Here is a 21,301-nt window from a genome sequence, read left to right on the forward strand (position 1 = left end):
TGATTCCCCTCTCCCTGCCCCCTTCCCACTCTCAGTCCACAATAGAGACCCATATCAGAATCAGGTTTATCATCACTCACATACCTCATGAAATGTGTTGATTTTTTTTTTGTCTTACACTGTTTTTGCAGCCCCTCCCTGACTTGTCCCACTCACAGATCAATGAGATGATTCAGAAGAATAAGGTGGTGGCCTTCTCCCTTTTTTAAATATCGCTGATTTAGATGATATGAAGCAGGGTCTCTGCCAGAAACGTCAACTGTCTATGCATTTCCATAGGTGCTGCCTGACCTGCTGAGTTCCTCCAGTATTCTATCCGTGTTGACGTGAAATCTGCTGTTTTTCAGCAGAAGTAGGGTGCAAAGATATAAAATTACTATAAATTACTAAAATACAAAAAAATAAGGAATAACGAGGTAGTATTCACGGGTTTGTGAACTGTTCAGGAATCTAATGGCAGGGTGGGGGTGGGTGAAGAAGCTGCTTTTGAATCGTCCAGGGCGAGGCCTCAGGTTCCTGGACCTTCCCTCCGGTGGTAGTGAGGAGAAGAGGGCACGTCCTCTATGGTGAGGGTCCTTGGTGATGGATGGCGCCTTCTTGAGGCTCTGCCTCTTGAGGGAATCCTCGATGGTGTGGAGGGCTGTGCCCTTGACGGAGCTGGTTGAGATTCTGCACATTCGGAATTAATGCCTCTTAACGCACCTTGTTCCAGACCGATTAGTCCCGTTCGCAAGGGACTAAGAGAGGCGGTTCAGCCGGATTCTAGCAACCTGCTGGAGGAACTCAGTGGGTCCAGAGGCATCTGTGGGGGAAGGAATTGTCAACCTTTGGGGTCCAAACTCTGAATGGGGGGACTGCCTGGGGATTTGGACCCGAATGGTAGACAGCTCCTTTATCTCCCGCAGATGCTCGCTTTCTTCCAGATTGCCCGTCGCTCCAGATTCCATCACTGGCCCCCTCCTGTGTGGCGTGCGGAGGAGAGTGGCCTCTGCCCAGCTGGGGGCGGCCTGCCACCCGGCGAGGTAGCCTATCTGCCGAGGGGAAAGCCCGGGCGGTGGCTGTGCTCAGGAGGCCGGGATGATGAGCATCTCCGGTCTGAGCATGCCTGGCGGAGGGCAGGGGGGCTCAGCTGCTGAGGGAAGCTCTGGCGTCTCAGAAGGGAGTGGTGGAGTCTGTGATGTGAGGGGGGGGGGAGCTGCTCCTTCCATAATCTGCTCACGTGACGGCAGTGGGGCCAGGATCCCAGGAAAACACAAGGATATTATCAGGTCGCCGCCGTAAATATTCGACGGGCTCCGGCTGAAATCCGAGGCGGCCGGCGCAGGTACTGGCAGCATCCAGATGTGGCAAGGTAGTGGCTTAGCTCGGTGCCTTTTGTATGTTGTGCGTCGGTTGTGGGCGAGCCCCCGGCTCTCCCCGATACCGCGGCTCACCATCTCCCCTTCCCTCCCTGCTCCCCGGTGGGGAGATTCCCAGATCCGGGAGCGACAAGGATGACTGCATGTTGTGTCCGCGGAAAGATGGGCTGCTTCCATGTTTCAGCGGAGCGATGGAGCGATTAACTGTTCGGGTCCCAGCCTCTCGGGTTCACTTTGTCTGTGTTGGATGGGAGAGAACCATTTTTGATTCACAGGTTATGTGTTCATCGTTTCCCAACTCGCTCGCCGTCATTCGGGCGTTTGTATCTGCACCCGTGATTCGTTTCTGAGAGTTTCCCTCTGTCCCCATCCCCACCCACCCACCCACACCCCGGATCATCGTCCGTGTCTTTCCCCATTCACCATCTGAAACCCTGTGTCTCACCCCCTGTTCTAACACGTCTCATCCCTGTCTCACCCCTATCTCATCCCTGTCTCATCCCGTCTCATCCCGTCTCACCCCTGTCTCACCCCGTCTCACCCCTGTCTCACCCCCAGTCTCTCCCCCTCTTTCAACACGTCCAACCCGTCTCATCCACTGTTTCAACACATCTCGCCTGTCTCTTCCCCGTCTCACTTTCTGATTCACCTACCGTGTCCCACCCCAGACTGTCTACTCCCCCTGGACTGTGCCCCCACACCCCAGTGTCTCCATCCCAAACAGTCAACCCCCCCCCATACAGCCACACCCCTGGACTGTCTGTCCCCTCTGATTTTCTCCCCTCGAGACTGTCTACCATCCCCACCCCAACTGTCTTCCCCTCGTCTCAGCACGGTCTGCACCCTGTACTAGCCGCACAAAGGGATGCAGATTTGGCCTCACAGTTGTGGATGTGTCCCTACCAGTCGAACCACAGCGGTGACTGGTTTCACAGGGGGCGGGCAGTTGCCCGGGTTGTGCTTGCCCAGTGCACCTCACCTTCACCTGTGCCATTAACACACTGCGCTTGAAGACTCCCCTTTCACTGAGTTCCGGCTGGAACTTTTCCACTCTCCATCTGGTGTCTCGGTGCCGGGTCCCGTGAGGAAGTCACAGCCTTCAGCCGGGTCACATCAGTGCGGTGGTTTACGGGAGGTTTGTACAGCCCCGGCGATCGGCCGTCGGGGTTCAGTTCCCAGCACGGTCTGTAAGTTTGGCCGTTCTCCCCCATGACCGTGTGGGTTTCCTCCGGGTGCTCTGGTTTCCTCCCACAGTCCAAAGATGTCCGGGTTCACGTTAGTAACTTGTGGGCACGTCACATTGGTGCTGGAAACGTGGCCACACTTGGGGGTTGTCCCCAGCACATTTTCAGATTAGGTTGGTCGATGACACAAAAAAAAATGCATTTCATTGTATGTTTTGATTTGCCTGTGACAATTAAAGCTAACCTTTAATCTTTTAAATATGTTATTAAAAAAACACCCCATCAGCGAGAGACACCCCAAGGGTGAGACCCACGGATCAGTTGGGAGTAGGTGGATCAACCTGCTGAGGGTCTGAGTGGGTTCTCCGCTGCTTTTGCTGGAAGAGTTGAGGGAACCTGAGAGGGATGGGTCACAGGGAAAGCAGGCTCCCACTTGGATCTGAGCCCTTCTCGGTTCAAAGTGTTTTTCTCTGAAGAGGCTGCGACATTGCCCACCCTGGCAGGGCTGGACACTTTCCGAAGTGGTCCCAGCACCGAGAGCACTCGGTGAAAAGGGAGGTGAGGGCTGCAAATGGTCATTCCATTTAAACAGGATCTCAACACTCTCACAAAAGGTGATTCCTTAAAAGGAACTGCTTTAAGGAAGCTCCTGAGGAAGGCCTGCCTTTTGAACAGAGCACTGTTGGTCAGCTGCTTGGTTATGGGTATTCTATTTCCTGTGACAGAGACTCCAGCCGTCCATTGGATCCCACAGAGTCACAGGGTCCAGCCGTCCATTGGATCCCAGAGGGTCACAAGCTCCAGTAGTCCATTGGATCCCAGAGGGTCACAGGGTCCAGCAGTCCATTGGATCCCAGAGGGTCACAGGGTCCAGCCATCCATTGGATCCCAGAGGGTCACAGGATCCAGCAGTCCATTGGATCCCAGAGGGTCACAGGGTCCAGCAGTCCATTGGATCCCAGAGGGTCACAGGGTCCAGCCATCCATTGGATCCCAGAGGGTCACAGGATCCAGCAGTCCATTGGATCCCAGAGGGTCACAAGGTCCAGCCGTCCATTGGATCCCAGAGGGTCACAGGGTCCAGCCATCCATTGGATCCCAGAGGGTCACAGGGTCCAGTAGTCCATTGGATCCCAGAGGGTCACAGGGTCCAGCCGTCCATTGGATCCCAGAGGGTCACAGGGTCCAGCAGTCCATTGGATCCCAGAGGGTCACAGGGTCCAGCCATCCATTGGATCCCACAGGGTCACAGGGTCCAGCAGTCCATTGGATCCCACAGGGTCACAGGATCCAGTAGTCCATTGGATCCCAGAGGGTCACAGGGTCCAGCCATCCATTGGATCCCAGAGGGTCACAGGGTCCAGCCATCCATTGGATCCCAGAGGGTCACAGGGTCCAGCCGTCCATTGGATCCCAGAGGGTCACAGGGTCCAGCCGTCCATTGGATCCCAGAGGGTCACAGGGTCCAGCAGTCCATTGGATCCCACAGGGTCACAGGGTCCAGCAGTCCATTGGATCCCACAGGGTCACAGGGTCCAGCCATCCATTGGATCCCAGAGGGTCACAGGGTCCAGCCATCCATTGGATCCCAGAGGGTCACAGGGTCCAGCCGTCCATTGGATCCCAGAGGGTCACAGGGTCCAGCCGTCCATTGGATCCCAGAGGGTCACAGGGTCCAGCAGTCCATTGGATCCCACAGGGTCACAGGGTCCAGCAGTCCATTAGATCCCAGAGGGTCACAGGGTCCAGCAGTCCATTGGATCCCAGAGGGTCACAGGGTCCAGCCGTCCATTGGATCCCACAGGGTCACAGGGTCCAGCAGTCCATTGGATCTCAGAGAGTCACAGGGTTCAGCAGTCCATTGGATCCCTAGAAACTTGTTCCCATTTCCCTCTATCCTAGCAACTTATTTTATATCCCTATGATAAAGAAGGAAGCTATTTATCTGAATGACTCTGGGCAGGTTCACAGAGCCATCCCCATTCCCTAAAACTGATTCCCATCAATTCCCCCCGATTCTGCCAGTCACGACACACTAGGGGCAGTTTGCAGAACCCAGTCAACCTTTGGGACGCGGGTGGAAACTGGAGCACCTGACGGAAACTCGTTTGGTTACAAAGAGGACATGCGAACTCCACACGAGGACCAGCATTGAGCCCAGGATGAACCAACAGCACTGGCACTTGCCAGAACTAAACCAAATTCCTTACTGCACAGGCCAGCTGGTTACAAACTGTACATTTGAACTTCAGCAACCCACCTGGTGAAGGTGCTTCCATGTAGAGAAGGATCTTGGGATCCAAGTCCATAGCCCCCTGAAAGTACTGCCCATATTTATGGGGTGGTAAAGAAGGCATGCGGCATGCTTGTCCCTATTGGTCGGGGTCTTGAGTGCAAGGGTCAGGAAGTTGTGTTGTAGCTTTACAAAACTCCAGTAATCTACACCTGGAGTGTTGCATTCATTACGATCCCTGCTGATTTAATTTGACACAAAGGACACATTTCACTGTATGTTTTGGGATACATATGACAAATAAAGCTAATCTCGCTTTAGCAACACACGCAAAATGCCAGAGGAACTCAGCAGGTCAGGCAGCATCAATGGAAATGAATAAACAGTCAACGTTTCAGGCCGAGACCAATCTTCAGTGCCTAAGACATGACTTACCTTAGTCCTGAAGAAGGGTCTTGGCCCGAAACATTGACTGTTTATTCATTTCCGTGGATGCTGCCTGACCTGTTGAGTTCCTCCAGCATTTTGTGTGTGTTGCTTTGGATTTCCAGCATCTGCAGAATTTCTCATGTCAAAAATCCCTCTTTACCTCTTGTCACCCCACTACAGGAAGGACATTAAGGTTTTGGAGAGGATGTAGAAGAGGTTCACCAGGACACTGCCTGGTTTAGGGGGTATGTGCGATCAGGAGAGGCTGGATAAATTTGAGCTGCTTTCCCTGGACTGGCAGAGGCTATGGGGAGATCTGACAGAAGTTTATAAGATAATGAGGCACAGATAAGGTAGACACCCTGTATCTTATTTCCCCACTAGAGGTCATAAATTTAAAGTGAGAGGGGTAAAGTCAAATGAGATGAGTGGGCTAAATTGTTATTAACAGTGACAGGTGCCTGGAATGTGAGGCCTGATGGGGGTGTGGTGGTGGAGGAAGATACACTAGGGGGCTTTAAGAGGCTCTTAGATAGTCAGAGAATGAAAGGATGTGGACTTTGGCAGGCAGAAAGGATTGGTTTGGAGGCCAAAGAGTCTGCTCCTGTGTTATGTTGTTCCCTGTTCTATAAGGCTGCTCTAGAGCTTCCTCCACCTTCAGCAGTTTAATTGTCCACCAGCACTCAGGGCTAGATACGGCAGAGCTGTGGACTTTTGATCATGAATGGGTTCTAACCATTGGTCTGCTGACTGAGTTGTGTACAAGTATTCAGTGGCATGTCTCAGCTTCACCAAGATGGCGGCTGCTGCTGTTCCCAGCATGCACTTCTCCACCTCCATCACTAAGGATCCTCACCATCCAGGACATGTCCTCTTTTCATTACTGCCATTGGAGATACATATTTTTTATATTGTAATTGATACTATATGTCTTGCATTGTATGGCTGCCACAAATCAACTGATTTCAAGGCATTTGTCAGTGATAATAAACCTGATTTTGATTCCACTCCTTTACTGATGCCTCGACTGAGAGAGGGAATCTGCCAGGCTGTGAGGGATCTGCCTGTGCTGTGAGGGATCTGCCCATGCTGTGAGGGTACTTCCTGTGCTGTGAGGGATCTGCCAGGCTGTGAGGGATCTTCCCTTGCTGTGAGGGATCTGCCCTTGCTGTGAGGGATCTGCCCGTGCTGTGAGGGATTTGCCAGGCTGTGAGGGATCTGCCCAGGCAATGAGGGATCTGCCCGTGCTGTGAGGGATCTGCCTGGCTGTGAGGGTACTTCCCGTGCTGTGAGGGATCTGCCAGGCTGTGAGGGATCTGCCCATGCTGTGAGGGATCTGCCCGTGCTGTGAGGGATCTGCCCATGCTGTGAGGTATCTGCCAGGCTGTGAGGGATCTGCCCAGGCTATGAGGGATCTGCCAGGCTGTGAGGGTACTTCCCGTGTGAGGAATCTGCCAGGCTGTGAGGGTACTTCCCGTGCTGTGAGGGATCTGCCAGGCTGTGAGGGTACTTCCCGTGCTGTGAGGGATCTGCCCATGCTGTGAGGAATCTGCCAGGCTGTGAGGGATCTGCCAGGCTGTGAGGGATCTGCCTGTGCTGTGAGGGATCTGCCCGTGCTGTGAGGGATCTTCCTGTGCTGTGAGGGATCTGCCCGTGCTGTGAGGGATCTGCCAGGCTGTGAGGGATCTGCCCGTGCTATGAGGGATCTGCCCGTGCTGTGAGGGATCTTCCCGTGCTGTGAGGGATCTTCCCATGCTGTGAGGGATCTGCCCTTGCTGTGAGGGATCTGCCCATGCTATGAGGGATCTTCCCATGCTGTGAGGGATCTGCCCGTGCTGTGAGGGATCTGCCCTTGCTGTGAGGGATCTGCCCATGCTGTGAGGGATCTTCCCGTGCTGTGAGGGATCTTCCCATGCTGTGAGGGATCTGCCCTTGCTGTGAGGGATCTGCCCGTGCTGGTGCACCTTTCTTCAGCTGCTGACGGTTTCCAACATGCAAAGCACAGCTAGTTTTGAGCTCCGGGTGTGTTCTACAATTACCGACGGAACCCTGGCCCCAGGCGGACTGGTGAGAGATGAATCGAGTCATCTCTTCCTCGTATTTGGTCCACGTACTACCCGCCACAGACCCAGTTTGGCATCTATCCTTCAGGACTCAGCCAGCTCGCTCATTGTTGATGCCACTGGCCCACTCCTGGTAATGGACAGTGAAGTCCCCACCCTGGAGTACAACTCTGTGCCTTTAGTGATCCTCCCCAGTGCTGTTCAACAGGGAGAGCAGCGTCTGGTGATTATGAGGAGTTTCCCAATGACAGGGTCTGAAGCCGATGTTGAGGACCTCCTGGGCTCTTCCCTCCCACCATCACTGGTAGGCAAACAATCATCACCGACAAGAGTCTGTCACTTCCCTTTGGATTTGGAGGTAATTTGATGTGGCCGAACTGAGGCGAGGCAGTGGGCCTGTCGCCGAGAGCGAGGAAGACCCAAGGTTCAATTGTTGTAAGCGTTGGGCCAAATTGGAAAGGTCGGGTACAGTCTGGGTCGAGGAAGTGGGGCGCAGGTCCCAGAGCGTATCGATGCCACCGAACACAAAGTTTCGGATGAAAATATAGACGTAGGGCCAGATTGAAAAGGTCAGGGTATCGGGGCCCGAGGCGGGGGGCGGGACAGTTCAGCTCACCGCTCTGCTCTGCACTGAACTAAAGGTCTGTGGTTGGACTTTCTGTGTTCGACTCAGAATGCTATCTGCTGGCATTTATCGTTTGTGTGATCTTTTTTCTCTGCACATTGGGTGTCTTCTCTTTTTTAACCGGGTTTTGTGGGTATCGTTGCTGCCCGTAAGGAGATGAATCTCAAGGTTGTATTAGGTAGGCGTACTTTGAACCTTTGTCTCTCCTACCACTGAGCCAAGGATTGTGTTGGAGGAAGCTGGTGCAACAAAGGATTCTCTGTGATCACTTCACCACAGTGAGTGTGTGTACATGATTGTTTAAACTTTAACCTCCTGTGCACACAACACTGCCCAAGGTCCAGCGTAAAGTTTAACCTCCTGTGCACACAACACTGCCCAAGGTTGCACTGTCCAGTGCTATTGTTCGGATAAATCATGAATGCAAGATCGCTCAGGTAGATGTAGACTGACAATTGGCGTATTATTGTCACATGTACCGAGGGACAGTGAAGAATTTTGCTTTGTACTCCATCTGGGGTGGCAAGGTAGTGTGAGCATCCAGCAACCCTGGTTCAATTTTGCCACTGTCTGGAAAGAGTTTGTACATTCTCCACCTGACCGTGTGGGTTTCCACCGGATGCTCCAGTTTCCTCCCACATTCCAGAGATGTACCAGTTAGCAGGTCAATTGGTCAAGTGGGTTTAATTGGGTGGCATGAACTCGGAGGGTTGGAAGAGCTTGTAGCCATGTTGTATCTCTTGCTGAGCAAAAATGGCGAATATACCATCCAAAGTGGTAACAACAAGCACACTTGAAACGCCCTTTTAAAAGCTGTGGGACGTCTGGAGTTTGTGCTGGGTGTTAAAAGAAATGCAAAGTTTTCAACTTTGAACGGCTGGCATGAGTTTGTCTTACAACGGTGGGCTTTGGGAAGAGAGGCCTAATGGGGGCGATTAGAGGTGGAGGTAGGCTCCACCACAGAGGATGTCTATAGCACGTATAGGTACCACAGAGGGGTCTGACTACGGCTGGACACATTGACTGGGATAGCGGTCTGGGAGAAGCGTTCTTCTGATTGGTTGTTGAAATCACTCTTCTGATTGGCTGTTGAGGTCGCTCTTCTGATTGGTTCCATCCACAATCGTAGCCATGGAAGCGGAGGTTCATCGCCGTCCATCCTTCCCCGCGTTGCCTCATTGAATTGCAGACGCCGGATTATCCGCGGCTTCCCGCTCGGCTGAGCATCCTCTCCCCATCCTCAATCAGTCGGCATTGCGCCGCCGCCTGGAAACACGGCGGCTCCGAGAGGCTGCCGGAGCCGGGAGCTTCTCAGAGCACGCCGCTGCCCACCTCCTCCCTCACCGTTCGGCCTCAAACAGTGTCACTCACTGGAAGAGGGGCGAGCTGGAGGATCGTGTGTCTACATCACTGACGAGGGTCAAGAAGAAATGAGGGAATAAAGAGACCAAACGAAGAAAGGGGGACATTTTAAATCTAACAAAACTTCCATCGCAGTTTACGGCGTACAGCTTCAGTTGTTCAAAGCCAAAGAGGTTATGGCATAACTCTTTGTTATCAAAAGGATCCTTAACCACAATGATAAATTGTGTTTGCTTTAGCGGTAGAGTGTAGCCTTTTCATGGATCTCTGGGGCCTGACTATAGACTGCTGTGTATCGACGAGTACCTTCTGGCCATTCCGGTCGCTGCCCACACGGGTTACTGGGGTATTCACACGACCATGACACCTGCTGCAAGTTATAGGCAGGGCAGTGATTCGACTAGGGAGCAGGCAGACATCACAGGGCAAGGGGAGGGGAACTCCACGTACAGAGATCATTGAGTTATCTCCGGCAGGAACTGAAAATAATCCTCAGGGTTGATGGATTGCTGGCCTTCAGAAATCAGGAGCTGCAAGGGTAGAAACTGTCCTTTTGCATAGTAGGTGAATTACGGCTTATGGGGAAAAGGCCGGTAGGTGGAGATGAGTCCATGGCCAGATCAGCCATGATCTTATTGAATGGCAGAGCAGGCTCGATGGGCCAGATACATAGAACAATACAGCACAGTACAGGCCCACCCTTAAACCCTGCCTCCCATATAACCTTCCACATTAAATTCCTCCATATACCTGTCTAGTAGTCTCTTAAATTTCACTAGTGTATCTGCCTCCACCACTGACTCAGGCAGTGCATTCCACACACCAACCACTCTCTGAGTGAAAAACCTTCCTCTAATATCCCCCTTGAACTTCCCACCCCTTACCTTAAAGCCATGTCCTCTTGTATTGAGCAGTGGTGCCCTGGGAAAGAGACGCTGGCTGTCCACTCTATCTATTCCTCTTAATATCTTGTATACCTCTATAATGTCTCCTCTTATCCTCCTTCTCTCCAGAGAGTAAAGCCCTTAATCTCTGATCATAATCCATACTCTCTAAACCAGGCTGCATCCTGGTAAATCTCTTCTGTACCCTACTCCTGCTTCTATTTCTTATGTTCTTGTGTTTTTGTTGTGTGGGACAAACAAATTGGAGACGCAGATAGCGAAGAAGCTTGTGAAAGATTTGTTGGCGCGTGGCCTAGCGGATAAAGCATCGGTCTAGTGATCTGAAGGTCACTGGTTCGAGCCTCAGCTGAGGCAGTGTGTTGTGTCCTTGAGCAAGGCACTTGAGCAACACATTGCTCTGCGACGTCACCGGTGCCAAGCTGTATGGGTCCTAGTGCCCTTCCCTTGGACATCTTCGGTGGTGTGGAGAGGGGAAGGCCTGCAGCTTGGGCAACTGCCGGTCTCCCATACAACCCTGCCCAGGCCTGCACCCTGGAAAAACCTTCCAAGGCACAAATCCATGGTCTCACGAGACTAACGGATGCCTGTATACGGAGGGACATGGATCAGTTAGAAAGTTGGGCAGGACAGTGGCAGGTGGAACTTAATCCAGGTAAGTGTGAGGAAATGCACTTTGGGATGCCAAACACTTAAATCACATACAGAGTGAATGGCAGGGGACCCGAGGAGTGTCACTGCACAGAAGGACCCTGAGGTGCAAATCCATAGCTTCCTGAAAGTGGTTGCACAGGTGCCTAAGGTGATGAAGAAGTCATTTGGTATGCTTTGGTATAGGAACGGCGTGTTGGAGCTGTACCAAGTATTGGTTGGACTACACTTGGAATATTGTGAACAGTTCTAGTCACCACACAATATAAAGGGCGTAGTAGTGATGGAGAGAGCGCAGAAGAGGTTCTCCAGTGTGTTGCCTGGTGTAGAGAGCAGTAGCTACAAGGGGCTGATGCTGATTAGTTTTCTTGAGTTAAAATGGTGAAGAGGAGACTATAAAGAGATGTCAGGGTGTGGGATTTATTCTGTCAAATTCTGTTTCCTCGAAGGTTTGGAAGAGGATAGAAAACTGAGCTCTGGCATGTCGGAAGTGGTTCAAGATGCCAAGCCCAAGCCCCCTGTGCCCATGAAACCATCGGCAGTGGGCTCCCAGCTACTGGGCTATGTGGGGATCGACACCATCATTGAGCAAATGCGACGGAAGACCATGAAGACAGGATTCGATTTTAATATCATGGTCGTGGGTAAGAATTTGGGTGTTGCATTAACACTGACCTGCCAGAGCACACATGCTCGTGCAGGACGGGACCAAGGGGGGAGCTGAGGAAAATGTTATTCCATCAGTGGAAAGGGTAAGGGAAACAGATTTAATGATAACTTTCAGAAGAAGCTGGATAAACACAGAGGGGCTATTTACAGGTCAGAGGGTGAGGGAGACTCACTGGGTAACACTTTCAAAGAGGTTTGGTGGTTTCAGTGCTCTATATAACAGCCCTGTCCCTTTGGTGCAGCCTCAGAATAACCATATAACAATTACAGCACAGAAACAGGCCATCTCAGCCCTTCTAGTCCATGCCAAACACTCACTCTCACCTAGTCCCACTGACCTGCACTCAGCCCATAACCCTCCATTCCTTTCCTGTCCATATACCTATCCAATTTTTTTCAAATGACAATACCGAACCTGCCTCTACCACTTCTACTGGAAGCTCGTTCCACACAGCTACCACTCTCTGAGTAAAGAAGTTCACCCTTGTGTTACCCCTAAACTTTTGCACCCTAACTCTCAACTCATGTCCTCTTGTTTGAATCTCCCCCTACTCTCAATGGAAAAAGCCTATCCATGTCAACTCTATCTATCCCCCTCATAATTTTAAATACCTCAATCAAGTCCCCCCTCAACCTTCTATGCTCCAAAGAATAAAGACCTAACTTGTTGAACCTTTCTCTGTAACATAGGTGCTGAACCTCAGGTAACATTCTAGTAAATCTCCTCTGTACTCTCTCTATTTTGTTGACATCTTTCCTATAATTCGGTGAACAGAACTGTACACAATACTCCAAATTTGGCCTCACCAATGCTTTGTACAATTTTAACATTACATCCCAACTCCTATACTCAATGCTCTGATTTACAAAGGCCAGCATACCAAAAGCTTTCTTCACCACCCTATCCACATGAGATTCCACCTTCAGGGAACTATGCACCATTATTCCTAGATCACTCTGTTCTACTGCATTCCTCAATGCCCTACCATTTACCATGTATGCCCTATTTTGATTAGTCCTACCAAAATACAAGGACTTCCCTTTAGAATAGAGATGAGGAGGAATTTCTTTTGCCAGAGGGTGGTGAATCTGTGGAATTTGTTGCCTCAGACAGCTGTGGAGGCCAAGTCATTGGGTGAATTTAAAGTGGAAGTTGATAGGTTCTTGATTAGGTTACAGGGAGAAGGCAGGGGAATGGAAATGAGTTGGAAAATATATCAGCCATGATAGAATGGCAGAGTAGAGTTGATGGGCCAAATGATTTAATTCTGGTCCAATGTCCAGAATGTCTATCACATTCTGTGGATCTCTCACTCCCCTCCAGGAGTGACCTGTGCCGGCTTTGGGGGTCATTTTCAGAGTGGACAGTCCCGTTCTGAAAAATCAGGAGATCACGGAAGCTAGGTAAAATCTGGTGAAGGCTTTCTGTAAGCGTCGAGAAAGAATCCTGGTGACGGAGCGACCAGGGTTCCTGGGTTCCTCAGCTTCATCGAGGATCAATATCAAGTGTGTGGAATTATGCTGGGAATAAGGTATCTGAGACAATGGGTCGGCAGTGAGTAGAGGACACTGGCTGGGCTACCATGTCAAGGAACATTCAGCCACAGTAGTTGTGTAGGAGTAGGGGAGTGGAGGGTGGAGGAGGGAAGGAGGGTACTCAAACAGTACCCATCACTCAAGCTGACCCATGCACGATCAGACTGTCTGATGCCCTCAAGTATGACAGTACTGGCAATGGACAGAGTGGGTGCTCCATTGATTCCCCACCCTCTAGAGCTGATACTCAGGGGAATTGGGAGCTAAAGCCAGTGCTCAGACATCCCAGGCAGTAAAACCTTACAGTTCTTCATTTTCTTTGGAGATTTTTGTTTGTTAGTTATTCCCATAGAGGATGGGGTGAGACACTGTTCGACAAAGGCCAGAAGTCAGGTGATACAGTTTCCCTCCATCAGCCATTACACCAGCCGGAGTTAGAGACAGCCAGACCTGAGCACACCGCTGCTCACATTACAGTCAGAAATGATGCCAAAGGCTGCGGGCACTCGCAGATGATCAATGACTGGCCGCCTATAATGCACCAATCCCTTGCAACGTGTGGCACCTGTCAGTATGATACAGCAGCGGATATTTCTAAAGGAGCGGGTTAGGTGGAATGTGTGTCTTTTCCTGGTACCCAACGGATCAGCCAAACTGTCCAGTGTCTGGGTATGAAGGTTTGCAAATCTTTGCCCCAAATACCTGCCACCGTGCAAGTAGGGTAAAGAACTCTCTGTCCCGTCCCTGGATTGTTTAACAGGACAGCACATGCCCATTTGGCAAAGGAAGCGACAGCTGAAGCTGGTCCGTAAGATCATCCTGTTTACAGGGTTCCTTTTACATGCACAATACACACACACACACACATACACACAGACACACACACACACACACACACACAGACACACTCACACTCACACACACACACACACACACAGACACACACACACAGACACACACACACACACACACACACACACGCACTCACACACACACACAGACACACACACACACACACACACACGCACTCACACACACACACAGACACACACACACACACATTCACTCACACTCACACTCACTCACACACACACACACACACACACACACACACACACACACACACACAAACACACACACACACACACACACACACACACACTCACAATGCTTCTGAGCGTGCTCACAACATAGACCTCCTCTGCTTCAGCCAGCACAAGTTGAGTAATGCAGCCAATAACCATTGCCATCTCTGCAATTAGTAAAATGATCTAAATGTCCCCGGAGACTCCCACTCCCAGAGAGTGTCAGCCAGTGATTCAATCTCTTCTGATATTTGCAAAGGTCCTTTTAGCACAAACTCAATGCCTCCCTCTGGTGCCTTCGGACTTTAGTACTTGTTCAGTTTTAAGAAGACTGATTCATATAATTCTTCAGATTTAATCCCAGAATCGGGATTTCACGGACCAAACCTGCAGACCTGACCCAACCTGCCAGACAGCCTGTGAGGTCTACTGTCCAGTCAGTAGCTGATCCAGTGAATGCATGCAGGACAGTGATGCTCCTGATAATGAAACAGCCCCACGACTGTATCCCTACCCAGCTGACGACCTCTCACCCTTTCAGCGTGACTGTGTGTTCCTAGTGTGCATTGTCAACTTTTGATTATTGGGATCTAGTCAATGTTGTGTATTTAATATTTCAGTAGTATTTGAGTAATACTGTAAATATACGTATTGTTTGATTAAGCATTCTTGATCATTTAGATAATTGTGGATTATATGTAAAAATAAGTGAGTTGCATACATTATGATCCCATCATGTGCCTCGCTTAAAGTAAAAACAAAACTAGGATACGTAACTCCTGGATCCATGTTTTTGCTTTCAACTGTAAGACCATAAGATATAGGAACAGAATTAGGCCATTTGGGCCATCGAGTCTGTTCCACCTTTTCATCATGGCTGATCCATTTCCCTTTCAGACCCAATCTCCTGCCTTCTCCCCATATCCCTTCACGCTCTGACTAATCAAGAATTTATCAAGCTCTGCTTTAAATATACCAAATGACTTGGCCTCCACAGCTGCCTATGGCAACTGGTTCCACAGATTCACCATGTTCTGCCTAAAGAAATTCCTCCTCATCTCTCCGTTCTAAAAGGATGTCCCTCTATTCTGAGGCTGTGCCCTCTTGTCTTAGATTCCCCCACCGTAGGAAGCATCTTCTCCGCATCCACTCTACTGAGGCCTTTCAGCATTCACTGGGTTTCAATGAGGTTTAATGTTTAAGATAGTTTAATGTTTCAGAGTTACAAAGCAGAAACAGAGAAGACTGAGAAAAAAAGCAGAAAATGGACAAATTCACAGGTTCATAAATCATGAGCACAGGGTGATCATAATCACAAATAAACATAAAGAGCAGAAATGTTGGCTACATCGGAACGTTAGATGCGTTTGATTGCACAACAGATAACTGAGTATTGTACACTGAGCGAATTGAGCAGTATTTTGAAGCAAATGGATTAGTAATGAGAAATGAGTACTAGTTTTGCTGAGTGTATTGGTTTTAAAGTCATACCGTTTGCTTAGATATTCAACTGCTCCAGCCATACCAGCCAGAATGAACTTTGCTGATATCATGAAAGTAAGGCAGGAACATTTAGAACCAAAACCAATGTTGACTGGAAAACACTTTAGTTTCATAAGCAGAATCAAAAGGAAGGGAAGTCCATTTCAGCGTACGTGACTGAATTGAAGAAGTTTCTTAGTTCGGTGATGGGCTTAATGTGCACTGAGAGATTGCTTAGTTTTTGTCAAGAAAGCCTTCAAAAGTGGCTCCTAGCTGATGCATAACTTACATTTAAAAGAGCAGTTGAAATAGCTGTATCGATGGAAAGGGTAGACAGAGATGTCATTATGTTGTATTCAGGAATGAATGAAATCGAAACAGAAACTGGCCAGACCAAAAAAATTCTGTTATCATTATGGCAGGGGCTCCCGTACACCAAACCAATGCAGATTTAAAGTTGAAACTTGCAGAAACTGCAACAAAGTAGGACACATACAAAGAGCATGTCGGGCAGACAAAAATAAATAGACTGCACAGGGAAGAGATACCTGGAATGCACTGCCAGAGGAGATGGTGGAATCAGATATAATCACTACATTTATGAGGAACTCAGACAGAAATAAGCAAGTGTATGGTCCCAATCCAGGCAAGTGGAACTCGTGTAGATGGGAAAAGGGGTCAGCATGGAAGTGATGGGCTGAAGGGTCTGTTTCTATGCTGCACATCTCTGTGATTTTTTGTTTATATGCAGTTTTGACTCCAATTTGCCAAGCAATTTCCATTCCCTTCCGTCCAAAATCAGCAGCTGAGCATATTCAAGATTTTTTTTTCATTTTCCCTTTCCCCTTTTTAAACGAATACTGATTTCCTTTCTTCCCTTGCTCTAGGGCAGAGTGGTCTGGGAAAGTCAACCCTGGTGAACACCCTGTTCAAGTCACAAGTTAGTCGGAAATCCTGCGGTCGAAACCGGGAAGAGAAAGTCCCAAAAACAGTGGAGATCAAAACAGTTGGACACGGTGAGAATATCTGTAAACTAGAGTCTTTATGGTTACTCTTCCAGGTAAAGGAGACAAAACTGAACTGAGATTAGAGATGGCAGTTTGCAGGTAAATCGCTATCGGGTGCAGAACTAAGAAACAACAGATGAATTTTCCTTCTGGGAGACCAGACGGAGAAAATTCCCCCTTTCCAGCTTTTTACTGAGCGTGAGATGCTTGCAAAGTGGCAGCTGCTAAACCTGTTCGTCAGTGGTTCTTGTCTCAGGTCTACACTGTAACCATGTAGCTGACTTGTAATTACCACCTCAGTTAAGGATGGTCAGCAAATATCTGGATTGTGAATGACCCCCTCGGCCTGCAAGCAAAATTATTTAAAATGTGTCATTCAAAACTTACAGTAAGTCTTCAAATTTCCCTCCTGAACCAGGATCTGGGTCAAGTTTTCTAGCCTCTCGCCGGTTTTAGCTTATGAGTAAGAGCTCCTCCTTCCTTACATTCCTGTAGACAGATTTCTCCCTTTTGCCAAGTAATCTAGGATTCCCAATTGATCCTTTAGTTAATCTTTTTTAATTTAGAGAGACAATGTGGAACAGGCCCTCAGGCCCAATGAGCGTGCTGTCCAGCAACCCACCGATTTAACCACTAGTCAAATCAAGTCAAGTCAAGTCACTTTTTATTGTCACCTCAGCCAAAACTGCTGGTACAGTGCATAGTAAAAACGAGACAATGTTTTTCAGGACCATGACACAGTACAAAAACTAGACTGAACTGCATAGAAAACAACACAGAAAAAACCTACACTAGACTACAGACCTACCCAGGACTGTATAAAGTGCACAAAACAGTGCAGACATTACAATAAATAACAAACAAGACAATAGGGCAGTAAGGTATAAGTCCGGGCTCTGGGTATTGAGGAGTCTGATGGCTTGGGGGAAGAAACTGTTACATAGTCTGGTCGTGAGAGCCCGAATACTCCGGTGTCTTTTCCCAGATGGCAGGAGGGAGAAGAGTTTGTATGAGGGGTGCGTGGGGTCCTTCATAATGCTGTTTCCTTTGCGGATGCAGCGTGTAGTGTGAATGTCCATACTGGCGGGAAGAGACCCAATGATCTTCTCAGCTGACCTCACTATCCGCTGCAGGGTCTTGCGATCCGAGATGGTGCAATTTCCAAACCAGGCAGTGATGCAGCTGCTCAGGATGCTCTCAATGCAACCCCTGTAGAATGTGATGAGGATGGGGGGCTGGGGTGGGAAATGGACTTTCCTCAGACTTCCCAGAAAGTAGAGACGCTGCTAGCTTAATCACCAGACAACTTACAATGACCAACTAACCTACTGACTGGAACGTCTTTAGAATGTAGGAGGAAACCAGAGCACCTGGAGGAAATCTACGCAGTCACGGGGATAAAGTACCAACTCCTTAGCGACGGCACCGGAGTTGAACTCTGAACTCCAAACTTGGAATGCCCTGAGCTGCAATAGAGTTGCACTAACCGCGAATACCTTGGCGCCCCCAATCTTCCTTAAATCTTCCTCAAAAGGCAGGAGTAAAAGTGTAAACAATTGAAACCCCTTGTCTTTGTCATTAGAAGTTGAGAAGACGTACAAGCGATCAAGACATACGAAGGAGAAGTAAGGAGACTGTAACAGGTGGATAACAGGAAGATACCATAAAAATCAGGAGCATAATTGGGCCACTCAGCCCATCGACCTTGCCCTTCCATTCCATCAAGGCTGATTGATTATTCCTCTTAACCCCATTCTCCTGCCTTCTCCTTGTAACCTTTGATGCCCTGACTAACCAAGGAACTACCAAACTCTGCTTTAGATATACCCAATGATTTGGTCTCCACAGCCATCCATGGCAATGAATTCCACAGGTTCACCACCCTCTGGCTAGAGAAATTCCTGCTCATCTCTGTTCTAAATAGACGTGCCTCTATTCTGAAACTGTGCCCTCTGGTCCTAGATGCACCCATTATACAAAACATTCTCTCCATATTCATTCTGTCTAGGCCTTTCAATATGCAATAGGTTTGAATGAGATCCTCTCTCATTCTTCTAAGTTCCTGTGAGTGCAGGCCCAGAGTATTCCTCAAATTTTTAACCCTTTCATTCCTGGAATCATTCTCGTGGACGTCCTCTGGACCCCCTCCAATGTCAGCACATCTTTTAGTTAAGGGGCCTAAAATTGCTCACAATACTCCAAGTGGGGTCTGACCAATGCCTTATAAAGCCTCAGCATTACATCCTTGTTCTAGTCTCTATTCTAGTCCTTATTCTAGTCCTCTTGAAATGAATGCTAACGTTGTATTCGTCTTTCTTACCATCAATTCTACCTGCAAGTTAACCTTTGGGGAATCCTACGCAACGACTCCCAAGTCCCTTTGCAGCTCTGAATTTTGAATTTTCCCCCATTTAGAAAATAGTCCATGCCTTTATTCCTTCTACCAAAGTGCATGACCATATACTATATTCCATCTGCCATTTCTTTACCCATTCTGCCAATCTGTCCAAGTCCTTCTACAGACTCCCTGCTTCCTCAATGCTACCTGTGCCTCCACCTGTCTTTGTATCACCTAAAATCTTGGCCACAAAAACCATCAATTCTGTCATCAGAATCATTGCTATATAATGTGAAAAGAAGTGGAGTCAATACCGACCCCAGTGGAACACCACTTGTCACTGGCAGCCAACCAGAAGGATAAACTTCCTTAACATGATACTTGTTTATCTTGTTAAGCAGCCTCATGTGTGGCACCTTGTCAAAGGCCTTCTGAAAATCCAAATATACAACATCCACTGCATTCCCTTTATCTATTCTATTTGTAATCTCCTCAAAGAATTCCAACTTGTTCGTTAGGCAAGGGGATTTTTCCCTAGAGGAAAACATACTGACTTTGTCCCACCTTGTCCTGTCGCACCAAGAATTCCATGACCTCATCGTTCATAATAGACTCTAACATCTTCCAAACCCCTGAAGTCAGGGTAACTGGACTATTATTTCCTTTCTTCTGCTTCCCTGCCTTCTTAAAGAGTGGAGTGACATTTGCAATTTTCCAGTCCTCAGGAAGCATTCCAGAATCTAGTGATTCTTGAAAGATCATTATTAATACCTCCACAATCTCTGCAGCTACTTCTTTCAGGACCCTGGGGTGTAGTCCATCTGGTCCAGGTGATTTATCTACCTTTCAGCTTCCCAAGCACCTTCTCCTCAAAAATAGCAACTACACTCACTTCTGCCCCCCGACACTCCCGAATTTCTGGCGTACTGCTAGTGTCCTCCACAGTGAAGACTGATGCAAAATAATAAATGAGTCCTCTGTTTCTTTCTCCTCCATTATTACCTCTCCAGTATCATTTTCCAGTGGTTTCCAATATCCTCTCTTGCCTCTCTTTTACTCTTTATTTATCTGGCAAAAAGACCTTTAATATCCTCTTTGATATTTATTGGCTGGCTTACCTTAATATTTCATCTTTTGTCTCTTTATGTTTTTTATCAGTTGCCTTCTTTTGGTTTTTAAAAGTTTCCCATTAATTTTTACTGAATTATGTGCCCTCTCTTTTGCATTTATGCTGTCAGCCGCAGTTGCCTCATCTTCCCTTTAGCAGACTTTTCTCATCTTTGGGATGTATCTATCCTGCACCTTTCAAACTGCCCCCAGAAACTCCGGCCATTGCTGTTCTACCATCATCCCTGCTCAATCCCCGTCCAATCAACTTTGGCCAGCTCCTCTCTGCAATTGCCTTTACCCCACTGTAATACTGTAATGGAGGCAGATATGGAGAGAGGGAAAAGAGGCTGGAAGGTCCAGCTCTATTTCTGTCTTCAATCCCACCAGAGCCCATCTGCCTTTCATCTCACCTGGTTCCACCTGTGCCTCACCCCTTACCTCTTCACGTTGACTATCTCCTGTCCGTACATTGAGTCCTGATGCAGGGTCTGGCCTGAAAGGTCAGCTGCCCCCCTGTCTTCACGGATGCAGCCTGACCCACTGTGTTCCTCCAACAGGTTTCATAACTGCAGATTCCAGCACCTGCGGTCTCTTGTGTCTTCATTTTACAGTGCTGCGTTATTTAAATAATAAACTGCTTTTCTATTCCTCCTTCTGAAATAACCACATTGCATCCTGTCTGGCAACTACTGAACCGATCTCTATCTCTTTGCATGCTCTTCGTGTCCAGCACCCAGCATGCAAACCCACATCTTGACCCAAGCCAGTATATTCAAATAAACCTCAAGAGATCTTAACTGCTTCTCCGGCTGTCATCTCACCTCTACTTCATCTGAAGGCTAAAAACAAATTTGACATGTCCCCACCAACCCTTTTTATTGATGCACCACACCGAGTATCCTTTCTGGGTGCATCTTGCCTTGAATAGCAACTACTCTGGCCGTGACTGCAAGAGACTGCAGAGAGTTGGAGTCAGAGCTCAGCACTTCCTAGAGACTAACTTCCCCTCCTTGGACTCTGACTGCATTTCTCACTACCTCCGTAAAGCATTAAAATTGTAATTAAAGACCCCAACGACAACCCAAACATTTTTCTTCTCCTCCCTCTCATGGGGCAGAAAATACAAAACCCTGAACGCATTTACCACCAGGGTCAAGGACAGCGTCTACCCCAGAGGCAGGGAATGATTGAATGGTGCCCTAGTACAATAAGATAGACTTTCGTCCTCACAATCTGTCTAGCTATGATCATGCACCTTATTGTCTAC

General features: G+C 48.6%; 1 protein-coding gene across 3 annotated transcripts in view; it reads left to right on the forward strand.

The window, feature by feature from the left end:
• Positions 1-21,301, forward strand: part of septin3 (septin 3) — a 67,101-nt gene that overhangs the window by 18,128 nt on the left and 27,672 nt on the right. Inside the window, exons 1-3 of one of the 3 annotated variants that reach the window (XM_073033724.1) lie at positions 1,109-1,324; positions 11,257-11,451; positions 16,467-16,595. In XM_073033724.1, coding sequence (XP_072889825.1) covers positions 11,289-11,451; positions 16,467-16,595 — 292 coding nt within the window. In that variant the 5' untranslated portion in view covers positions 1,109-1,324; positions 11,257-11,288. Of the gene's footprint in view, positions 1-1,108; positions 1,352-11,256; positions 11,452-16,466; positions 16,596-21,301 lie in introns of those variants that run through there. The other 2 variants (XM_073033723.1, XM_073033722.1) reach the window with 2 other exon arrangements.

The sequence above is a fragment of the Hemitrygon akajei genome, chromosome 31 (assembly GCF_048418815.1).
Source record: "Hemitrygon akajei chromosome 31, sHemAka1.3, whole genome shotgun sequence".
Classification (NCBI taxonomy): domain Eukaryota; kingdom Metazoa; phylum Chordata; class Chondrichthyes; order Myliobatiformes; family Dasyatidae; genus Hemitrygon; species Hemitrygon akajei.